Source organism: Petromyzon marinus, chromosome 64 (assembly GCF_048934315.1).
Source record: "Petromyzon marinus isolate PM22_M1 ecotype Great Lakes invasive population chromosome 64, UKy_Petmar_22M1.pri1.0, whole genome shotgun sequence".
Lineage (NCBI taxonomy): Eukaryota > Metazoa > Chordata > Hyperoartia > Petromyzontiformes > Petromyzontidae > Petromyzon > Petromyzon marinus.
This window is the reverse complement of record NC_133730.1, coordinates 283703-304576: the sequence shown is the minus strand read 5'-3', so window position 1 is coordinate 304576 and position 20874 is coordinate 283703. Positions and strand designations below refer to the sequence as shown.

The 20874-nt window shown below is 51.5% G+C and overlaps 1 protein-coding gene across 7 annotated transcripts in view; it reads right to left on the bottom strand.

Annotated features, from left to right (window-relative positions):
- Nucleotides 1-7385: 7385 nt before the first annotated feature.
- The window catches only part of LOC116956280 (phospholipid-transporting ATPase IF-like), a 45195-nt gene continuing 31706 nt past the window's right edge, over nt 7386-20874 (bottom strand). For 2 of the 7 annotated variants that reach the window (XM_032977743.2, XM_032977745.2), the window contains 4 exons: nt 20783-20848; nt 20339-20442; nt 19901-20066; nt 7386-14113 (listed from right to left, as the gene is read on the bottom strand). In XM_032977743.2, the coding sequence (XP_032833634.2) occupies nt 13862-14113; nt 19901-20066; nt 20339-20442; nt 20783-20848 (588 nt within the window). In that variant the 3' untranslated portion in view covers nt 7386-13861. Of the gene's footprint in view, nt 14374-18372; nt 18509-19900; nt 20067-20338; nt 20443-20782; nt 20849-20874 lie in introns of all 7 variants that reach the window. The other 5 variants (XR_012930211.1, XM_076054054.1, XM_076054053.1 and 2 more) reach the window with 5 other exon arrangements.

Genomic DNA, 20874 nt, shown 5'->3' with positions numbered 1-20874 from the left:
ACAATGTAGCAATAGTTCAAAGTGTGGAGGTTTTTTTTGTTAGTTGCGTTTGTGCACCACTGCCACAAAAACAGCAACAGGAGCGAGCATCACCAGAGACGTCCCTTCTCTAACTGTGGGGACAGTTTTCCACTGCCCACGCATGGCGATAAACGAGCCCCAACACTGCCTGTGCAAACGATGAGAAGGCGCGCACACTCACCAAATCCAGCAAGACACAGTACAGGAGCTTACCAGAGCAACACACAGTACAGGAGCTTAGCAGAGCAACACACACAGTACAGGAGTAAAGTCACGTAGAATGAGAATAAAAATAATAAATTGATAAAATAAAATAACACAATAATATTCTCACGATGTTTCGGCCACAACACAAGCGGCCTTCATCAGGTGAAGGGGCGAGACTGTCTGGTAGGACAGCGCTGGAGTGAGAGAGCCACGTTCAGATCACGGCTTTTAAGCTGTGTGAGAGGAACAAAGAGCCCTCAAATTTCAGCACCACGGATAGCTACGGGCCCCGTTCAGACGGACGAGTTCGTCCATGGTCGGAACAGAGGAGGGGGAGAGAGACAGCTGCGAGGCCCTAGTATACTCCATGTTGTAAAACTATACCATTAACCGTGGTGTGAGAGGTATTAAGAGGCAATGCTGGCGAAAGAGCTGCGGTCTGAAGGTCATCGTAAAAATACAATTAATTAAGAACAGAAATGATTTAACACATCTTTCCAGTGGTTACTAAGCCTGAATCCATCTTCTCGGTTGAAATTGTCTCTGTGCTTGTATATGTGAATGGCCTCATGAACGAATCTCTCATGGTAGCCGGTTGGTTTGCAAAGAACCTCCGTCTTTGTTCCTCTCACACAGCTTAAAAGCCGTGATCTGAACGTGGCTCTCTCACTCCAGCGCTGTCCTACCAGACAGTCTCGCCCCTTCACCTGATGAAGGCCGCTTGTGTTGTGGCCGAAACGTCGTGAGAATATTATTGTGTTATTTTATTTTATCAATTTATTATTTAATTCTCATTCTACGTGACTTTACCGAAAGAACCAAAGAAGATGAATCATTGCAGTCACGAAAGCTTTAAATCGAAACAGTACAGGAGCTTACCAAACCCAGCAACACACAGTACAGGAGCTTACCAGAGACACACACATAGTACAGGAGCTTACCAGAGACACAGTACAGGAGCTTACCAGAGCCACACAGTACAGAAGCTTACCATAGCCACACACAGTACAGGAGCTTACCAGAGACACACAGCACTGAAGCTTACCAGAGCTACACACACAGTACAGGAGCTTACCAGAGACACACAGTACAGGAGCTTACCAGAGACACAAAAACAGTACTGGAGCTTACCAGAGACACACACAGTACAGAAGCTTACCAGAGCCACACACAGTACAGGAGCTTACCAGAGCAACACACAGTACAGGAGCTTACCAGAGCAACACACAGTACAGAAGCTTACCAGAGCAACACAGTACAGGAGCTTACCAGAGCCACACACAGTACAGGGGCTTACCAGAGCAACACACAGTACAGGAGCTTACCAGAGACACACACAGTACAGGAGCTTACCAGAGGCGCACACACAGTACAGGAGCTTATCAGAGCCACACACAGTACAGGAGTTTACCAGAGCCACACACACACACAGTACAGGAGTTTACCAGAGCCACACACACACAGTACAGGAGCTTACCAGAGCCACACACAGTACAAGGGCTTACCAGAGCAACACACACAGTACAGGAGCTTACCAGAGCCACACACAGTACAGGAGCTTACCAGAGCCACACACAGTACAGTACAGGAGTTTACCAAAGCCACACACAGAACAGGAGTTTACCAGAGAAACACACAGTACAGGGGCTTACCAGAGACACATAGTACAGGAGCTTACCAGACACACACAGCACAGGAGCTTACCAGAGACCCACATACAGTACTGGAGCTTACCAGAGCAACACACACAGTACTGGAGCTTACCAGAGCCACACACACACAGTACAGGAGCTTACCAGAGCCACACACAGTACAGAAGCTTACCAGAAACGCACACCCAGTACAGGAGCTTACCAGAGCCACACACAGTCAAGGAGCTTACCAGAGCCACAGTACAGGAGCTTACCAGACACACACATACAGTACAGGAGCTTACCAGAGCAACACAGTACAGGAGCTTACCAGACACACAGTACAGAAGCTTACCAGAGCCACACACAGTACAGGAGCTTACCAGAGCTACACACACAGTACAGGAGCTTACCAGAGCCGCACACACAGTACAGGAGCTTACCAGACACACATTTACAGTACAGGAGCTAACCAGAGCAACACGCACAGTACAGGAGCTTACCAGACACACAGTACTGAAGCTTACCAGAGCCACACACACAGTACAGGAGCTTACCAGAGCCACACACACAGTGCACAAGTTTACCAGAGGCACACAGTACAGGAGCTTACCAGAGCAACACACAGTACAGTACAGGAGTTTACCAAAGCCACACACAGAACAGGAGTTTACCAGAGAAACACACAGTACAGGGGCTTACCAGAGACACATAGTACAGGAGCTTACCAAACACACACAGTACAGGAGCTTACCAGAGACCCACATACAGTACTGGAGCTTACCAGAGCAACACACACAGTACTGGGGCTTTCCAGAGCCACACACACACAGTACAGGAGCTTACCAGAGCCACACACAGTACAGAAGCTTACCAGAAACGCACACCCAGTACAGGAGCTTACCAGAGCCACACACAGTACAGGAGCTTACCAGAGCCACACACAGTACAGGAGCTTACCAGACACACATACAGTACAGGAGCTTACCAGAGCAACACAGTACAGGAGCTTACCAGACACACAGTACAGAAGCTTACCAAAGCCACACACAGTACAGGAGCTTATCAGAGCTACACACACAGTACAGGAGCTTACCAGAGCCGCACACACAGTACAGGAGCTTACCAGACACACACTTACAGTACAGGAGCTTACCAGACACACACAGTACTGGAGCTTACCAGAGCCACACACACAGTACAGGAGCTTACCAGAGCCACACACAGTACAGAAGCTTACCAGAAACGCACACCCAGTACAGGAGCTTACCAGAGCCACACACAGTACAGGAGCTTACCAGAGCCACACACAGTACAGGAGCTTACCAGACACACACATACAGTACAGGAGCTTACCAGAGCAACACACAGTACAGGAGCTTACCAGACACACAGTACAAAAGCTTACCAGAGTCACACACAGTAGAGGAGCTTACCAGAGCCGCACACACAGTACAGGAGCTTACCAGACACACACTTACAGTACAGGAGCTTACCAGAGCAACCCGCACAGTGTAGGAGCTTACCAAACACACACAGTACAGGAGCTTACCAGAGCCACACAGTACAGGAGCTTACCAGAGCCACACACAGTACAGGAGCTTACCAGTGCCACACACAGTACAAGAGCTTACCAAAGCCACACACAGTACAGGAAATTACCAGAAACACACACAAACACAGTACAGGAGCTTACCAGAGCAACATACACAGTACAGGAGCTTACCAGAGCAACACACAGTACAGGAGCTTACCAGAGCCACACACAGTACAGGTGCTTACCAAAGTCACACAGTACAAGAGCTTACCAGAGCCACACACAGTACAGGAGCTTACCAGAGCCACGCACACAGTACAGGAGTTTACCGGAGACACACAGTACAGTACAGGAGCTTACCAAAGCCACACACACAGTACAGGAGTTTACCAGAGAAACACACACAGTACAGGGGCTTACCAGAGACACACAGTACAGGAGCTTACCAGAGACCCACACACAGTACTGGAGCTTACCAGAGCCACACATACAGTACAGGAGCTTACCAGAGCCACACACACACAGTACAGGAGCTTACCAGAGCCACACACAGCACAGAAGCTTACCAGACACACACAGTACAGGAGCTTACCAGAGCCACACACAGTACAAGAGCTTACCAGACACACACATACAGTACAGGAGCTTACCAGAGCAACATACAGTACAGGAGCTTACCAGACACACACACAGTACAGAAGCTTACCAGAGCAACACAATACAGGAGCTTACCAGAGCCACACACACAGTACAGGGGCTTACCAGAGCCGCACACACAGTACAGGAGCTTACCAGAGCCACACACAGTACAGGAGTTTACCAGAGCCACATACACAGTACAGGAGTTTACCAGAGCCACACACACACAGTACAGGAGTTTACCAGAGCCACACACACACAGTACAGGAGCTTACCAGAGCCACACACAGTACAGGAGCTTACCAGACACACATATACAGTACAGGAGCTTACCAGAGCAACACACACAGTACAGGAGCTTACCAGACACACACACAGTACAGAAGCTTACCAGAGCCACACACAGTACAGGAGCTTACCAGAGCCACACACACAGTACAGGAGCTTACCAGAGCCGCACACACAGTACAGGAGCTTACCAGAGCCACACACAGTACAGGAGCTTACCAGAGCCACACACAGTACAGGAGCTTACCAGAGCCACACACACACAGTACAGGAGTTAACCAGAGCCACACACACAGTATAGGAGCTTACCAGAGCCACACACAGTACAGGAGCTTACCAGAGACACACAAACACAGTACAGGAGCTTGCCAGAGCCACACACACTGTACAGGAGTTTATCAGAGCCACATACACAGTACAGGAGTTTACCAGAGCCACACACACAGTACAGGAGTTTACCAGAGCCACACACACAGTACAGGAGCTTACCAGAGCCACACACAGTACAGGAGCTTACCAGAGCAACACACAGTACAGGAGCTTACCAGAGCCACACACACAGTACAGGAGCTTACCAGAGCCACACACAGTACAGGAGTTTACCAGAGCCACACAGTAGAGGAGTTTACCAGAGCCACACACAGTACAGGAGCTTACCAGATCCAAACACAGTACAGGAGCTTACCTGAGCCACACAAACAGTACAGGAGCTTACCAGAGCCACACACACAGTACAGGAGTTTACCAGAGCCACACACAGTACAGGAATTTACCAGAGCCACACACACAGTACAGGAGCTTATCAGAGCCACACACACAGTACAGGAGCTTACCAGAGCCACACACACAGTACAGGAGTTAACCAAAGCCACACACACAGTACAGGAGTTTACCAGAGCCACACACAGTACAGGAGTTTACCAGAGCCACACACACAGTACAGGAGCTTACCAGAGCCACACACAGTACAGGAGCTTACCAGAGCCACACACACACAGTACAGGAGTTAACCAGAGCCCCACACAGTACAGGAGTTTACCAGAGCCACACAGTACAGGAGTTTACCAGAGCCAGGCACAGTACAGGAGCTTACCAGAGCCACACACACAGTACAGAAGTTTACCAGAGCCCCACACACAGTACAGGAGCTTACCAGAGCCACACACACAGTACAGGAGCTTACCAGAGCCACACACACAGTACAGGAGTTTACCAGAGCCACACACACAGTACAGGAGCTTACTAGAGCCACACACACAGTACAGGACTTTACCAGACCACACACACAGTACAGGAGCTTACCAGAGCCACACACACAGTACAGAAGTTTACCAGAGCCACACACACAGTACAGAAGCTTACCAGAGCCACACAAACAGTACAGGAGCTTACTAGAGCCACAAACAGTACAGAAGTTTACCAGAGCCACACACACAGTACAGAAGCTTACCACAGCCACACAAACAGTACAGAAGCTTACTAGAGCCACACACATGTCCGCGACAACGCTGGCCGCTTGATGGAGTCCCGGGAGGCCGCAAAATCTAACTCAGAGGCGCGCCAACTGGCTAACGAGCGCCTGCGGGGACTCCGTACGTCTCGCCACACATGGGTTGAAGGAGACCGGACTTGGCTTCATTGTCCTCAGGTGCACCTGGCGACGTCTTCTAAGTTGCTTAAACCCTGGAAGGGTCCCGTCGAAATTGTCCGCGTGCTCCGACCTCGCTCGTGGTATGTGCACCCCTCGCGCCTCAAACGTTTCACTCCTCCTCACAACCTCCATGCCACCGCACATGGGCCGAGAACATGTTGTGTCCGACGAGTCGGGGGAGGTGCCAGGAGAGTCTAACCCTCAGCCCAGTCATGTCGTTCCATCCTCAAGAGCCACGGGAGTAAAGCTATCCCAGCCGCCTGTGCCAGCGGATTCGGGGGTCGGCGGGTCACCGGCCGTCCCATGCGTCCCGCCTCCACAGGCCCCTTCTGCTCCGGATGGGCCGGATATTTTCTTGAACCACCACGAACCTTTCCCCCACGCCACCCACTCACCTTGCACCTTGTTGACAAAGTCTTCATGTACACTGTATATATGTTCTGGTATTCCCCTGTACAGGTGGCTGGGGTATTTATAAGGGTTCACGTGCGGTTATTTTTGTAACTCGCGTTCTCACAATAGGGCACACATACACTTCATTGGTTCATCCTCCGGTTTACTGTTGCCAGCCGGGTCGGCTGGGTGCTACGAAGAGGGGGGTAATGTAGCACCATAGATGGAACGGTACCTCGTACCGTCAGGGGAGGGGCTGCAGCGCCAGCCCAAGAGGGAAGGGGCTGCTGGGGGCTGCTGGGGGCTTAGGATCCCCAGACAGCTAAGCCCCTTGGCGCCCCAACGGGGGGGGGGGGCTGCGGGGGGGTCTACGATCCCTCGCAGCCCCACCCCTCAATGGGCAAGGGGCATAAAAGGGGACCTCCCCACCCAATCTGGAACCAGTTGAAGACCGAAGCCGTAGACCGGCAGCAACTAGATAGGACCCTGGACCCCCTCGACCCGCTGTCCTTGTCAGGGCCGGGACGCTGTGCGGGCCAGTGGTGGGACTCTGGGCCAGTGGTGGGACTCTGGGCCAGTGGTGGGACTCTGGGCCAGTGGTGGGACTCTGGGCCAGTGGTGGGACTCTTGGCCAGTGGTGGGACTCTGGGCCAGTGGTGGGACTCTGGGCCAGTGGTGGGACTCTGGGCCAGTGGTGGGACTCTGGGACTCCCGGCCCCGCGCCCTTGTGAGGGCGAGGTCCGAGGAAGCCAGAGTCTAGACCCGCACCTTGGCTGGGTCGGGTCAGGGTAGCCTCCCCTAGGTAATTATAGGCGTGGACCCGAGAGCGTTGCCAGTGTCAAGGCACGCTAGGAGTAGGCTGTGTCCCTAGGCTGAACGGTGTATGAGGAGGACTGTTGGAGTGCTGTATATAATAAAGAAGTTACCTATCCGAAGTGTCTTCGGAACCCACTACACATGTATCAATGTCACTGGTGGTGAACGGTCACATGCCCAATAGCGGAGTCCAAACATTCGCATCTGTCAACAGTTTGACATTTTATTGCATTATTTTCAAGTTATCGCAGAACAGATATAAAATATATACGCATGTGCACGGGGTAAAAGTAATCAACATTCAATGGACTTTCACTAACAAACTTATACAATTATTTCATATCGTGGACCAAGTCTCTTAATTCTTGTACACAAGACATTTCCATTTTGTAAAAACTAGAGCTGGGGTAGAACTAAACAGATGATGCGCCACAAGGACAGTTCAACAGTGGACTTTCACTTTGAAGGATTCCTGAAGTCTTTGGCTTTGGGAACATGTTTTGATTGTATTGCTTATTGTATAACGAATACAAAAGTACCACAAACCCGCTACGCCAGTGCAATTTGTTACACATAGAGCTCCTTGTACACGTGCTTTGAACATATAAATAAAATAATGCTAACGATATTTAGAACAGGTTTTTTTTTTTGGGGGGGGGGGGGGGGGGAAGGGATGTACATGTATAAATATATATCAGGTGCAAAGGAAGAAGGTAAGCCACTTCGCCTCGGCAGGAAATCAACAACAACGCAGAGAGCTTTTAAAAACAATGGGATCTGTCCATATGCGAGTGAGCACTGCTGTAGTTGGGCAACAACAGATTACGCAACAAGAAAACAACGGCAACCAGAGTTCACGAACGTGGAGCACGTGATGAAAGAGGTCACTCCGGATCGCCGAGCGGATCGATGCTGGAAAGTGAGTCCGTCGCCACTTTTCCACATACAAGCGATTTAGTTGCATGCAACAGCGTTGCGCAAATTATCGCCCAGGTGTGGATTCGGCTGAACAACTCTGAGACTCAGGAGACGGCGCAACAATGTCAAACAACGTGCCTGTATGTACGTTAAACTTCTTTCTCGCCGTACGTAGCCAACCGTGCGAATCGGAGGTCTACGTACGCACAGAAAATGGAACGCATCACGCAGATTCAAGCGCGGCTTCAAAGACAGGAGCATGAATATTTGTGATGAGCGCTGGTACAACACAGGAGGTACAACCTGGAGTACCCCGGTGTGAGCAGCGTCAGGTGTGGACTTTGGGGTAAACAAAACGAGTCCCAACGTCCTCACACGCAGGCATCCTGGAGCTCGATCAGAGAGCACAACCATGCCGCCTTGCGACAGGACACACCTGTTCACGATTGGTCTAACACACGGACATTCTATCGGGCAGCTGACACAGTCCAGGCGGCGTGACTCACAATTACAAAAGTTGAATATCACGTTGCGATGTCTCAGCCAAAATAATGTGGAATTAACAAGACCAGCTCGGGGGTGCCAAAAGAGACGAGCGCCGTCCCGGGCACACGTTGTTTGGCTGTGGCGTTTGGGAGGCATCGCACCCAGCCGCCAACAACGCCGCTACCAAACTACGGCGCACCACATCCAGAATACCTCTCGCTACTTGCCTGTTATTGGCTACTATTCAAATGCCACCTACTCCAGCCGACAAGCAACCCAGAACATATTTAGTGAGACATTAAGCCCCGGATGTCATAGACTGAAACGACAAAAATATATTCTTGGTTCTTTCGGTAAAGTCACGTAGAATTTAATAGTTTTATTTTATTATTTCCCTTCTACGTGACTTTACCGAAAGAACCAAGAATATGAATCCCTGCAGTCACGAAAGCTTTAAATCGAGACAAAGAAGATACCAAGGAGGTGAGCCGATGGACAGACAAGAGCGGAAGGATGTAAAGATGAGGGAATGAGCGATGCAAGAAAGAGGCCGGTGTTTAGCTCCAGCTGGCACCCATCGCTCAGAAGAGACCACAGCAGGAAGAGGGACGCATGCAAACGTCGTCCATGAGGCTGAAGGGAAGATGGGAGAACAGAAATCCATACAAGAGAGAACAGCATCAACATGGGTCCATGACGAGCCATGGCAAACACCGACACTTCAGAACATTCCACACTCAACTGTCTACACACTTTTGCAGGAAGGGTATGATTTCTCTGCTGTAGGCTGCAAATGTTTGGATCCCAGGCTGCATTTTGTTCATATTCTCAAAATTTGAATTGCCCACAAGCAAATTACCGACAATGCGCCCGATCTCATCAGACCTCTGAAGCTGGAGGGTTGACCCTGGATAGTGCTTGGATGGGTTACTGTGAGCATAAACAGTTGTTATAGGCTGCTGCAGAAATACGTGGTGGGCAGCAGACAGTAGTACAGCAACATTCACTGTTGTCCAAGAGGTTGTTTTGGGTTGGATCGCATACATGTGTCGTTAAACCGACAGCCAATTAGGTTTGTCACGTAAACAAAACATGTCAAGTCGTTACTAGTACAACGCACTGGTGTGTTGGAGAGTAAATCCATTGTAAATGTTGCGGGTTTTAACCTTACTAATTGAATGTGTCAGGCGGTGGCGGTTTTAACGACACATTTATATTTACGCGATCTAACCCAAAACACCCTCTATTATGGATATTGGTCACGAAAACATACGTGTAAAATTCACTTGTATCGTACGTCTATGCTCCCACGTCTATGTTTCCCGCCTTCATCAATCCACACCGAGCAACATGGTGAAGTATGGTCAAATACACTCAACCGCCACAGCGTGTGGGGGGGGGGGGGCTCATCCCGCACTGGATTCACAAATGGGCTCCACATGATCCAGTGATCAGACTGCACGTGTGTGCTCAACGCAATGCTGCTAGGCGCCTCATGCCGCATATGAAGGCGGTTCTCCTCCCGGTGTTTTGAGGCTTCTCATGTGGAATGGAGCGGGGGGTGCAACGCAACGAGCATGCGAATTAAACACACGTCAGGACTGCTTGTACGGGCAAAAACGGAAAGGTCTTTGTGACTTTCAGGCGACTGCTGCTACATAGTGATGTTTGTCCACTTCTGTTTGGCAACGTTCGATTTCATGCGGTAGGAGAAAAGGATAACCCAGAGAAGGTCCATGCTTATGAAACTCCCAAAGCTCTGCACAGATAGATTTAAGAACGTATTGGTGTACTGGTGTATCTTGGCCACCTGACAGCCCAAGCCTGCAACAGCTAGCATTCAAAAGGAGTCTCTCCCCTAAGTTAAAAACCGGGCTTATTTTTGCCTAGCTTCCAAAAATCTGGCGAGACCGGGCACATTCTGGGTGATTTGGTCGTGGCTATGGCATATGAAGAGGGGGCCGGTGTGTGGTTTCGTCAGGGACTGTGGCGGTTCAGGGTGTTTGTGACTAGGCAGTCTCACTCTGGCAGAGTGGGTGGCTCTGTGTGCGAGTTCTGTGTAATGCTCACGAATTCCCGCAAGGCGGATGTTCGTACACGGAGGGGACTACTCACGACTCGAGTGCTACCGGATACCTCAGGTACCGCGTCTAGGGTTGCCACCGGTCCTGGTTATCTTAGGATTTAGTTTGTTGCGTAAAGAAACTCGCGATACACCACTCAAGACAACGCCCGATTGCAGTGCTGGGCGATATTCTCTTCTGCTTCCCAGGACATGTCCTGGTTGTTTGTACCGTAGGGGTGGCAACCCTCGTCACGGTGCCACTGCGACAAAGCGACGTGCATCAGGGAGGCACTGCGACACCACCGGGCCGCACAAATGACACGGGGGGGGGGGGGCGTCACAGATCAGAGGCGAAAAACCAAAACGCTTCCCCTTCCTAGAGGCGGCTGTGGAAACCCCCAACCACGAGAGTTGGCGCGACGGGAGTTGAAGCGACGCCGGTCCTAGGGCCAAAGCCCCACACCGCTTCCAGTTTGACGCTGACGAGGCGTTGTTAGTGATGGAGCCGCCCCTTCGTTTGGCCGGGGCGTTTCAAGCGAGCGTTTTACAAGCTACAGAATTCAGAATCGTTATTTATCCTAGAAGAATCCGATGAGCTATGAAGCTTTTTTTCATAGATGTCCAGACTTGCATCTTGTCTCATCTAAATTATTTGAAAGGGCACCTCCAGTGACAGCTGTCCCTATGTGGCACATGGTGACTCAGCACCGAGCCGAGAATCATCGGGCATCCGTCTGCCAGTAAGGGGTGCCGAGCGTGCTCCCAGTCGAGTCCCTCGTTTAGCCACAAGTGGACTGTTTGCAAAACCTGTCACGGGCCGTTCTATAAAATCTGGCGCAGACATTCCCGCAAATTCTACTGGGGCTGGGTTCATTCCTGAAGGTAAGTAAAATCAGTGCAGCGTGTCACAGATAAGACAACGGCGAACATAAACCGTAATACATTAACAATAAAAAGTGTAAAGTTATATTTCGCCATTGAAATTAAATATAACCCTGTTAAAGCATTACTCACGAGAAATGTGGCATTTCAATATATGGCAAAGTGACGTCCATTGAAGGACGTTACTGAAGTAATAATAAAGCGCTGTTGCTTTACGTTTAGTTCACACAACCAGGTGCTGACACCCTGGGCTGCATTTGAAGCGCTATCACATGAGACGAGGTGCCGCCCATTGATGGCGAGGCACTCCAATTGACGACAGCACTCTTGTGAGACGTCGCAGCGACGTGACGCCGCACGTTCCAATTCGTCAGCGCAGCGGTGTCGCTACAGCCTAAGAATCACGTGCCTGCCCATAGACTCGAACGTCTTCTTTCTCATGAACAAAACGTCAAATCCATGTCAGACAGTCCGGACAATGCAGCCTCGGTACCTGGACAGTATCAGTAGTGGTCATTTAAATAAACAGGTGAACACTCCTGCAGACCACAAAGTGGAATATGCAAGAGACAATTGGATCTGGTTTTCTGGTGGCGTATTCCTTCAACATCCGACGACTAAAATCCCAAAGACGTGACATCAGCCAGGGGACACGAAGTCTCCCACTGTTGCTCTCCCCACCCCTCCACCACATGGCCACAAGAAGCTGCCACAGCCGACGTCCGTTGCTCAACTCACACGCGCGCGGAGTGCGTGCGTTATCCACGCAGTGCCGTACATCGTCTACCCACAAGAGACTTACAGCCGCAGAGCAGGAGGGCTCAACGTCGCCGCTCGCTACACCGCGTTCCGGGGGGCCTCCTCGGGGACCCCCAAAGTCCATCTGCTGCCGCTGCTGCTGCAAGAAGGTACAGCCATGGGTCACCCATCCGTGGGAGGGGCTAAGGCTGGGTGGGAGGAACTCAAGTGTGGGAGGGGCTTACGAGCTGTGGGGAGGGGCTCGGAAGCTCGTTAGAGGAGGGGGAGTTGGGGCCCTGGTGCAGCTGACGAGGAGGAGAAGTCTGGTCTGGTGGTTCAAGCCTCCAGCGAAGCTCCTCGGAGAGCACACGACTCCCCGTCGTGTGTTTATTGGCTGGGCTGGGGTCTGATCGGGGTCAGGGGGGGTCGAGCCTCGAGATTCAGACGAAGGAAACGGGGCTCGAAGGACACGGGACGAGCATGGAGAGGCGCTGTTAGGGGTAAAAGGAGCAGGGTTTGGGGGAGGCGATGTCACCCACAAGGGCAAGTGGGGCCTACAAAAGGAAGGCCTTAAGGATTGAAGAGTGCACTTTCACAAAGGCGATGACTTCAGTTGTAAATGTATACACATATCTCGCAAACAACAAATGACATCGCGCGTGCAAATTCTTAGCGAACCCTGTAAACCGTGAACGCCAGCGAGCGCACGGTCTGGCCGGGACTGACCGACGGGGAAGCAGCCCCGCTGCACACCTCCTGTAGCGGTGGCCGGCGGCCAGCCCCATAGAACGACCGGCACTTTAGAAGGCCTTGGATCCAGCAGTGGATTTGACAATGCTGAAAAGTATTGTTTGGTTTATGTTTTTGTTGTCCTTCCCCTGCACCTCCAATTAGCATGGTCGGCTACGTACAGTGAACAAGAAGTTCAACATACATAAATGACTGAGCCCTATTTGCCAACATACTTTCAGGAACCTGATTTACTTGACCCCAAGCAGCCCAAACATTAAGTGGCTAGCCCTACAAATGAATGCTGGTGTATGAATATGATCCCAGAGGCATTGTGGGCTACATGAGGACACAGTTGAAACGTTTTTCAAACAAAAGCATGAGCAGCAGTGCAGAGCTGTGCATTTGGGCAGCAAGGCCTTTTGGGAACCATACCAGAGACGGCAACGTTCTGCGCGAGTGAACACAAATTGCATCAGCTCCAGTTCCCCAGTCTGACCTCAGCGACAATTCAAACCGGCCATCGACAGATCCAACATGTTTCGGCTCACTCAGAACACTGAAGTTAAACAAAGGCTTCTTTAGGCTTGCAAGAGGTATTAAGTAGTGCCCCCTCCGTCATCAAGCCTCGAGTCTGTGAGAGCCGGCAGTGAGCAGGGCTGGAGTGGAGGCCGTGGAACGAGCAGGGCGTACCGACGCCGCTACTCGCTCTGGGGTTTCGGTCAGTCTCAGGTTCGGGTCGGCGCACGAGGCGCCGTGGTCATCCCAGCGGCTAGGCTCGGCCTCACGGTGGCCAGGTGGGGTCCAAGGTGGGGGGGGGGGGGGGGGAGATTGAGGTGAATGGACAGGGCCCCGCGTTGTCACACTTGGGTCACGTCCGGCAAGACCTCTGCATCCACCAGGAACACGTGCCCGTTGTCTAGCGACGCCGCCGCCACAGCCGCCGCCATGCCGGACCTGGAGGTCGGCGAGCGCTTGCCTCTTCCTCCTGCCCCTCCTCCCGAACCGCTGCCTCCCGCGCCGTACATTCTCCTGCGGAGGTGTCGCGCCATCTCGGCGAGTGGCGTGCTCTCCGAGACGCCGGCCCCGCGGCGCCCCACGCTCACGGCCTCCTGCAGGGGGCACCGGGGTGGCGATGGTGCAAGGGGGTGACGATGGGTGAGTGGGGTGGCGATGGGTGAGCGGGGTGGTGGTGAGAGTGGGGTGTGACAGTGCGCCAGGGGTGGTGATGGTAAGTGAGTGGAGTGGTTACGGTGCAGGTCGAGTTGTGATGATTGGTGGGATTCGAGTGAGAGATTGAACGATGGTGCGTGGTAATTAGTTACGGTGTGTGGTGTTGGATTATGGTGTTGAGTAATGGTGGTGTTGAATGCTGGTGGTGTTGAGTGATGGCGATATTGAGCGATGTTGAGTGACGGCGTCAGACAGTGGCGAGGTTGCGGCACGGAGGAGACGGTTTGAAAAGCACCGTGGGAATTGGGAGGTCACGAGTGGGTGGGTGGGGGAGAGAGCAGACACAGCGAGGTCAGTGTCATGGCCCGCCTTGGCTCACACACAGAGATCTACCCAGGCACTTTGTTCACACGAGACACTCAACAGACAGCCAAGTTCATACATAAGTTGTGTCCACTAAACGGCTGGGAAAACAATTATTTACAGAGTGTAGCCACAGCGCGCGCGTGTACGGCACGTACGCATCTGTCATCGCCCTCGACGGGCGTTAATATTCTACGTTCCCACAGAGACCTTGCCTTAAAACACATTCTCTATTTGTCACGTTAACCTCTCTGCTACCAATGACGCAACGACACGGGAATTACACTCTTAGCAGTGCTGCCATGCAAGCATGTCTGAACTCCTGTACACAGAGCCACCACATTGTAACTGTGCTCGTGAGCAATGGTCAAAAGGTTTTGATATTTTACAAAAATGATTTGGCATTGTTTGTCTTATTATTTTGTACTTCATGGGACCGACCTCCTTTGCCAGTACCAAAATATGAGAATACGGTTTTCCCCTTTTATATGGAAACAAAACAGGTGTTAAGTTGTTAAAACACCAAACTGAAACCTTTTACAAGGAATCATGTCTGCATTAACCACAATACTTGTGGTCAAAATGCAAACAAAAAACACTCTGATAATATATGCATTGTCTTTGAAACTGGTCCATACCAGAGACAGCTTTCTTTTGAGCCTCGTCTCAATCGGTGTTAGACCAGAGGACGCCAAAAAGCGTACAGCTCATTTTGTACTTGGTTATTTTTCTACCAGTTTAATTATTCTTTTAACCCTTAATATCAGTGTGATTATTAAAATGAACCGTTAATGAATATATAGATGAGAATATGAAAAGAAAACACATTAACCGTTCACATCAATACAAAGTTAATCAACACCACCTGACTCTTAACATAAAACCAATTTCAGCGACCCTCGCGCATCGTCACGACCGGCAAACCATGCAGACAGCGGAAAGAGAGCGCGCGTTAGTTCTTTAGCACAGAGCAAGCACACGGCAAACTTACTTAAACAGATGCAGGGCCCATGCGATACCCACACACGAGCGCACACAGCCCGTGAGCTAAGGGGGTTGTGGTTGGTCCCACCGGGAGTGGCAAATGCTACCAGCATCCACCATGGTGGGCAAGGTCCACCATGGGCGGAGGGCTGACACACCATCTTTTTTATATACGCACTTCCTCTATGTTCATATTGCACAGTTTCATATCACAGTGGCTTTTTTTCACAATTATATTCTCTATCAAACAAATTAAGGCATCCTTCTTTAATGATATTTTTCTCATACAAAGCTACCACGGTGGCCTTGCTATCAGACACCTGTGTGTCACAGAGCTCAAATGCTTTGTGAAAATCCCTGGGAGCACCTCCCACCCTGGCTGGTACCGATTGCCCATTTTCAGGTCAATGGCTCAAGGACCCAACCGACCCCCCACCCCACCGCCATGCTCATGCTTCAAAGGCATTCCCATGCAAGAGTCATCCAAGCAAAGGCAGTGAGTGTCCCAAGCCCGCCCAGCACAAAGGCGACAGAACAGTGGAGCGATCGAACTCCACTCCTTTGTCTGAGCACACCCGGCCTGCGGCTCAACATGAGCCAATCAGACGCACGCACTGCTCTACGTTTTGAAATCAGGCTCTGGGTCCAAAGATTAATTTCCAACTGAATATTTCACAGGTCATTTTTTCGGCATAGGTGGTATGTGAATAGCGGTAGCCACATTCCAAGTGAGAGGTGGTAAACTGGATGTGGTGTGCCAGGTGCGAAAATAGTTTCTGGATCGCTGGTAGACTGAAGTGGGTGGCACATTGTCGGTAAAAAAAAATCACCAAATCGCTGCGGGGATGGTGAACTGTTACACGGATACTCATTTTATTAATCCCCACAAGGATGATGAGCCGAGTTTAACCCAGGCAGGGGTTGGAACTCGCGCACTTCAGGTTGAGAGTCAAGTTCTCCAGCCAGAGCGTGACTCTTATTCACTCTGCTGGTGGGACCATCGCGAGAAAATAAGTGGGAGAAACGGACTGGGTGCCATCGCTGTTATAAGTCTCCTCCTGCGTCGCAGTCGAGGGTTCTTAATTCATTTATGGGTTTCCTTCTATCTTCGGTTTCTCACTCTACGCAATGTCTAGTTTCGCATTTATGCCTTTATGGTAATTGTCAGTTCAGATGCAATCTTTTCGACGAAAAAATTTAACTGGATGCCAATTATTTCCTGTGTCCATTGGCACAAAGGCACTGGTAATCATCCCCACCCGTTCTCCATTCAGGTTTGTGTAGCAGCCCGGTTACACTGCCAGTGTTTGTCTCGGTTAATTTTCACTGGAATCGCTGCGTTTCACACGAGGCTCATTTTGCCACCAGTGAACATCAGGCGTGCGGGCGTAGCGATCTCTGCACGTCCACTCCCAGCTCAGGACTCCGGTGCAAACATCATCAAAGGGACCATTGGACTCGGGAACACGACGTTCAGGGGGACATACCGATTGTAAGGATTTCCACAAAGACAGAAAGATTTAAAAAGTAACCTAAACATTTCCATCCGCAGACGGAGCGACAAAATCATCTCATGCGCAGGTACCAGGTGGCGGTGGCCTCGGAAGACCTTCATGAAGCAGTGACTTATTAGTGCTATTGTTACTACGCTTGTTCACCATGGAGAGCCTCACTGAGTCTCAATACTCTTTTTCAGGAGGGTCCTGCCAAGTTTTCGCAGTTTGATGGCAATGTCACCGTGTACGAAGCCAGTGACAATGTATGGGTTAAAACCCACACATTGTCACTGGAGAACCCAGAGGAAACCCATGCAGAAACAGGGGGAGAGAGAGAACACACAAACTCCGCACAGAACGGTGCCCGAGTCGGGGACCGAACCCAGGCCAGACTTGCAATCGCCGCTGGTTTGGTCAGTGACGTCGGGAACGGAAACGCTGGGCGTGACGATTCACTGATTGACATGGATTCCCAAGCTCAAAATACATGCAACAAATGTGGCGGGTGAGACTTGATTTTTTTACAATGTAGATAAACGATATAATAATCCAGTAGTCGCTAACTCTCAAAAGCAGCACAACTCAGAGGAGCCAGGAGAAACCATAGATAAGCAGGAAGGCAGCAGCAACCACGCGGGCCAACAACTGTCCAAGCCCCGTGGTCCCCTATATCTTCAGGTGTTTTCAGACAATTAAGCAGAGTTTTACATGTGGCAGGAAACCAGAGCACCTGAAGAAACCCCACGTGTGCGAGGGGGCAACACTCTAACCCGTACTGACCGTACAGATCGAGTCCACATGTTTGCTGTACCGCCTTCTCCTGGCGAGCTAGGGTACGGCACCGCAACGCCCACGCAGTTTCACAATATTTGTGTGATCCACCAACCCTCCTCGCCTCCACAGTGCTGGATTACAGGCATACGTAGCCACCACCAACACCCGGCTAAATAGTATGCAAATATGACAATTAAGTTAATGGGGGGGCGAGGAATAAAATTGTAATAACCGATTCTTAAATTGATTTGTGGTTTAAAATCATCACAATTCACTAAATCGCGAATAAGGGTAAGGGGGTGAATTGTTGCATGCCTGCTGATCACATGACCATGTACAGCCAACCACAATCTCGCTGCGCAGCTGCTAACAAAGCCATAATTTCCAATTCGAGGTTTTTCTAGACATGAGAAAAATAATCCATGATACCAATGCAGCTTGGAAAAACCCATACAAGCACAGCACAGAGCAGTGAGGGAGTTGGTAGGAGGCGAGGGAACACACTGCAAGCTGCAAGGCGGCCAGCGTGCGTGCCAATGTTCCCCCGTGGGTTCTCGTGCCGCTGCGTGCACCCTCCCCACCCCATAAGCGAACGGGCCTTTACGTGGCAGCGTGCGCAGGGCCGGCCAGCAGGGGCCTCGCGGCCACCTCTCCGTCCGGCGGGCCGCGCTCCTCGCCTGCCAGCACCCCCCGTGCGCACGGGGGGTCTTCCTCCTTCTGCAACGGCACGGGGGGGCGGGGTGCACGGGCAGGCGCGCGGTGCACACGCTGGCGTGGCGGCGGCGCCGTGGCGGTGGTGGCGCAGTGGCGGCACCGTCCCGGCTGCGCGCGTTCACGCGGCGTATGCAATCACGTCGTGGCGGCGCGACAAGGAAGCAGACACATGGGAGAGGTGGACAACAAGAGGTGGAGGTAGGCAACGGTGCCCCTCTGCCAGGGACCTTCAAGCAGCGGCCCGCGGAAACACATCTGTACGACCACGGCTAACATCAGTCGCGAATGGTGTCCGAAAACGATCCTGCTCACCCCCTTCACCAACCTGCGCTGATCAACTTGGTGAAATATGGTTTAGCAACCCCCCAATGACCTAAACGTACCTCTGATTAGCACAGTTGGCTACATACAGTGCAAAAGAAGTTCAACGTACATACAAACGGTGTGAGGCCTTCATCCAGCAGTGTGTTGTCTGTCTAGCGTCTGTTGTCTATTCATCTGGTTGGCCTGTCTCGTACACACTGTTCACTTTGAGACAAGGTGACACCACAGTCGTTATCGTTCACTTTACAGCGGACGATAATGCTGGTAACAACAAAATTTACTCATGGCTGGTGGGGGGCTTTGCGATTCGGCCCCCGGCCTCTGAGTAAATTGGCTCCATGTGCGATACCGCCCCACTGGGTCACGCGGCCGCCCCCCTGGTCGTATTTCACTGCTTGGTTCAATAGAGGACACGGGCTGCACACGGTGGGCTTTAGCGGCACAGAGAAGAGAGGAGACGAAGATAGCAACAGGGCAGCACTCATGCCACATGGGCGAACGAAAAACAGAGACGCCCGCACAGCGGCGCACGCGAGATCCGACGCCTCCATGTTGCCTCTCCTTGTCTGCCGTTCTCTCTTTCCACACCACAACTGTCCTTCTATTTCCATGCTTGCAAAGGGGCCGAATGCGGCGTTAAGACCCTTCAAGTCAATTCACCGGCTCCAGGTTTCACACGAGGCCTACCGGGCAAAGCCGATTGGAGCCGGACTCGGCGAGAGAGCGCGAGGTTACCACTCGCGAAGTGGATGGACGCGAGCGATGACTCTGTGCCAACGGACGCATCGGTTTTCCACGCGCTTGGCTAACGGCAACCTTGCCTTCTCTCACTTTTGGACATGAATTTTCTGAAATGTATAAATAAATGCGTCTTTTGTGTTTTTATTATATATTTTATGTATTTTCTACCCCCCATCTGCCTTTGTCCACCACTTGCCATGGCCCCTATCCCATCGTCGCCCCTCTCTCCCTTTCCCCTGTCCCCTATTCAGGTCTCTCTCGTCACCCCCCCCCCCCCGCTCTCCCATCCACGTTCGTGCATGTATGTGTGCGAGTGTGCATGCGTAATACCTGCAAGAGCTGCGTGGCTGTGGGCCACAGAGTTCTCCACACCGTCTGCTTGAGCAGGTCGGGCAGGAGGCTCACAGTGACAAGCAACATGATGCCAAGCCACGCGGGGCCACTCGACAGCAGCTGCATGAACACAAAGTACATGTCCTGCGCCCGCAGGAATGGCCTGCGCGCACGGGGAGAGCGTTCACGCACACACGGTAAATAAGCACGCACGCACACACATATAGGCATCTACAGAGACGCGTCATTAACAACAATGCAACCCACACGTTTACACGCAGATATCACTGATAACGCCTCACACATGCCACCTCGCTGGGTTTTAGCCGCCCAAAGCTCCCCTCGTTGTTTTTTGCGCCACCCCTCCAGCCTCCGCTGTTGTTGGAGGGCCTCCTCCACACTCACACACATACACAATCACATGCCCCCTCTCACCAGATGATGCCACTATAGAAGAGCGAGAACAGGATGTAGAAGCCCAGGGAGCCCCAAGTCACCAGGTGATTCATCCACGTCCAGTACCGCGTGTCCAGGGCCAGCTGCACCACCACACACACCACGCACACACAGGTACATGCATACACACACAAAAACAGACATGCATGCACGCCCCCACAAAACACATGTATACACAAACACATAGACACAAAGGCAGGCTTTTGGGGTTGTGAGGACTTATGAAGGCCACTACTTAGACGTATATTTAAACACACAAATACAAAGATACACTCATACATACACAACCACAACACCAATGCCACCGTCATCAATGCCAACATTAACGCAGGCAACTTTACCATAGCAACTGCACCATGGAGGGATTGGGAAGGGAAGGGGTTGGGGAGTAAGGAGAGAGGGAGGGAGCGAGAGGGGGCTCACCTTGAGGTTCACCGTGAACACCAGCACGGTGAAGATCATCGTCCCCAGGGTCCAGTTCCCGAACATCTGTTGAGGGAGACAACGGCGCTCAT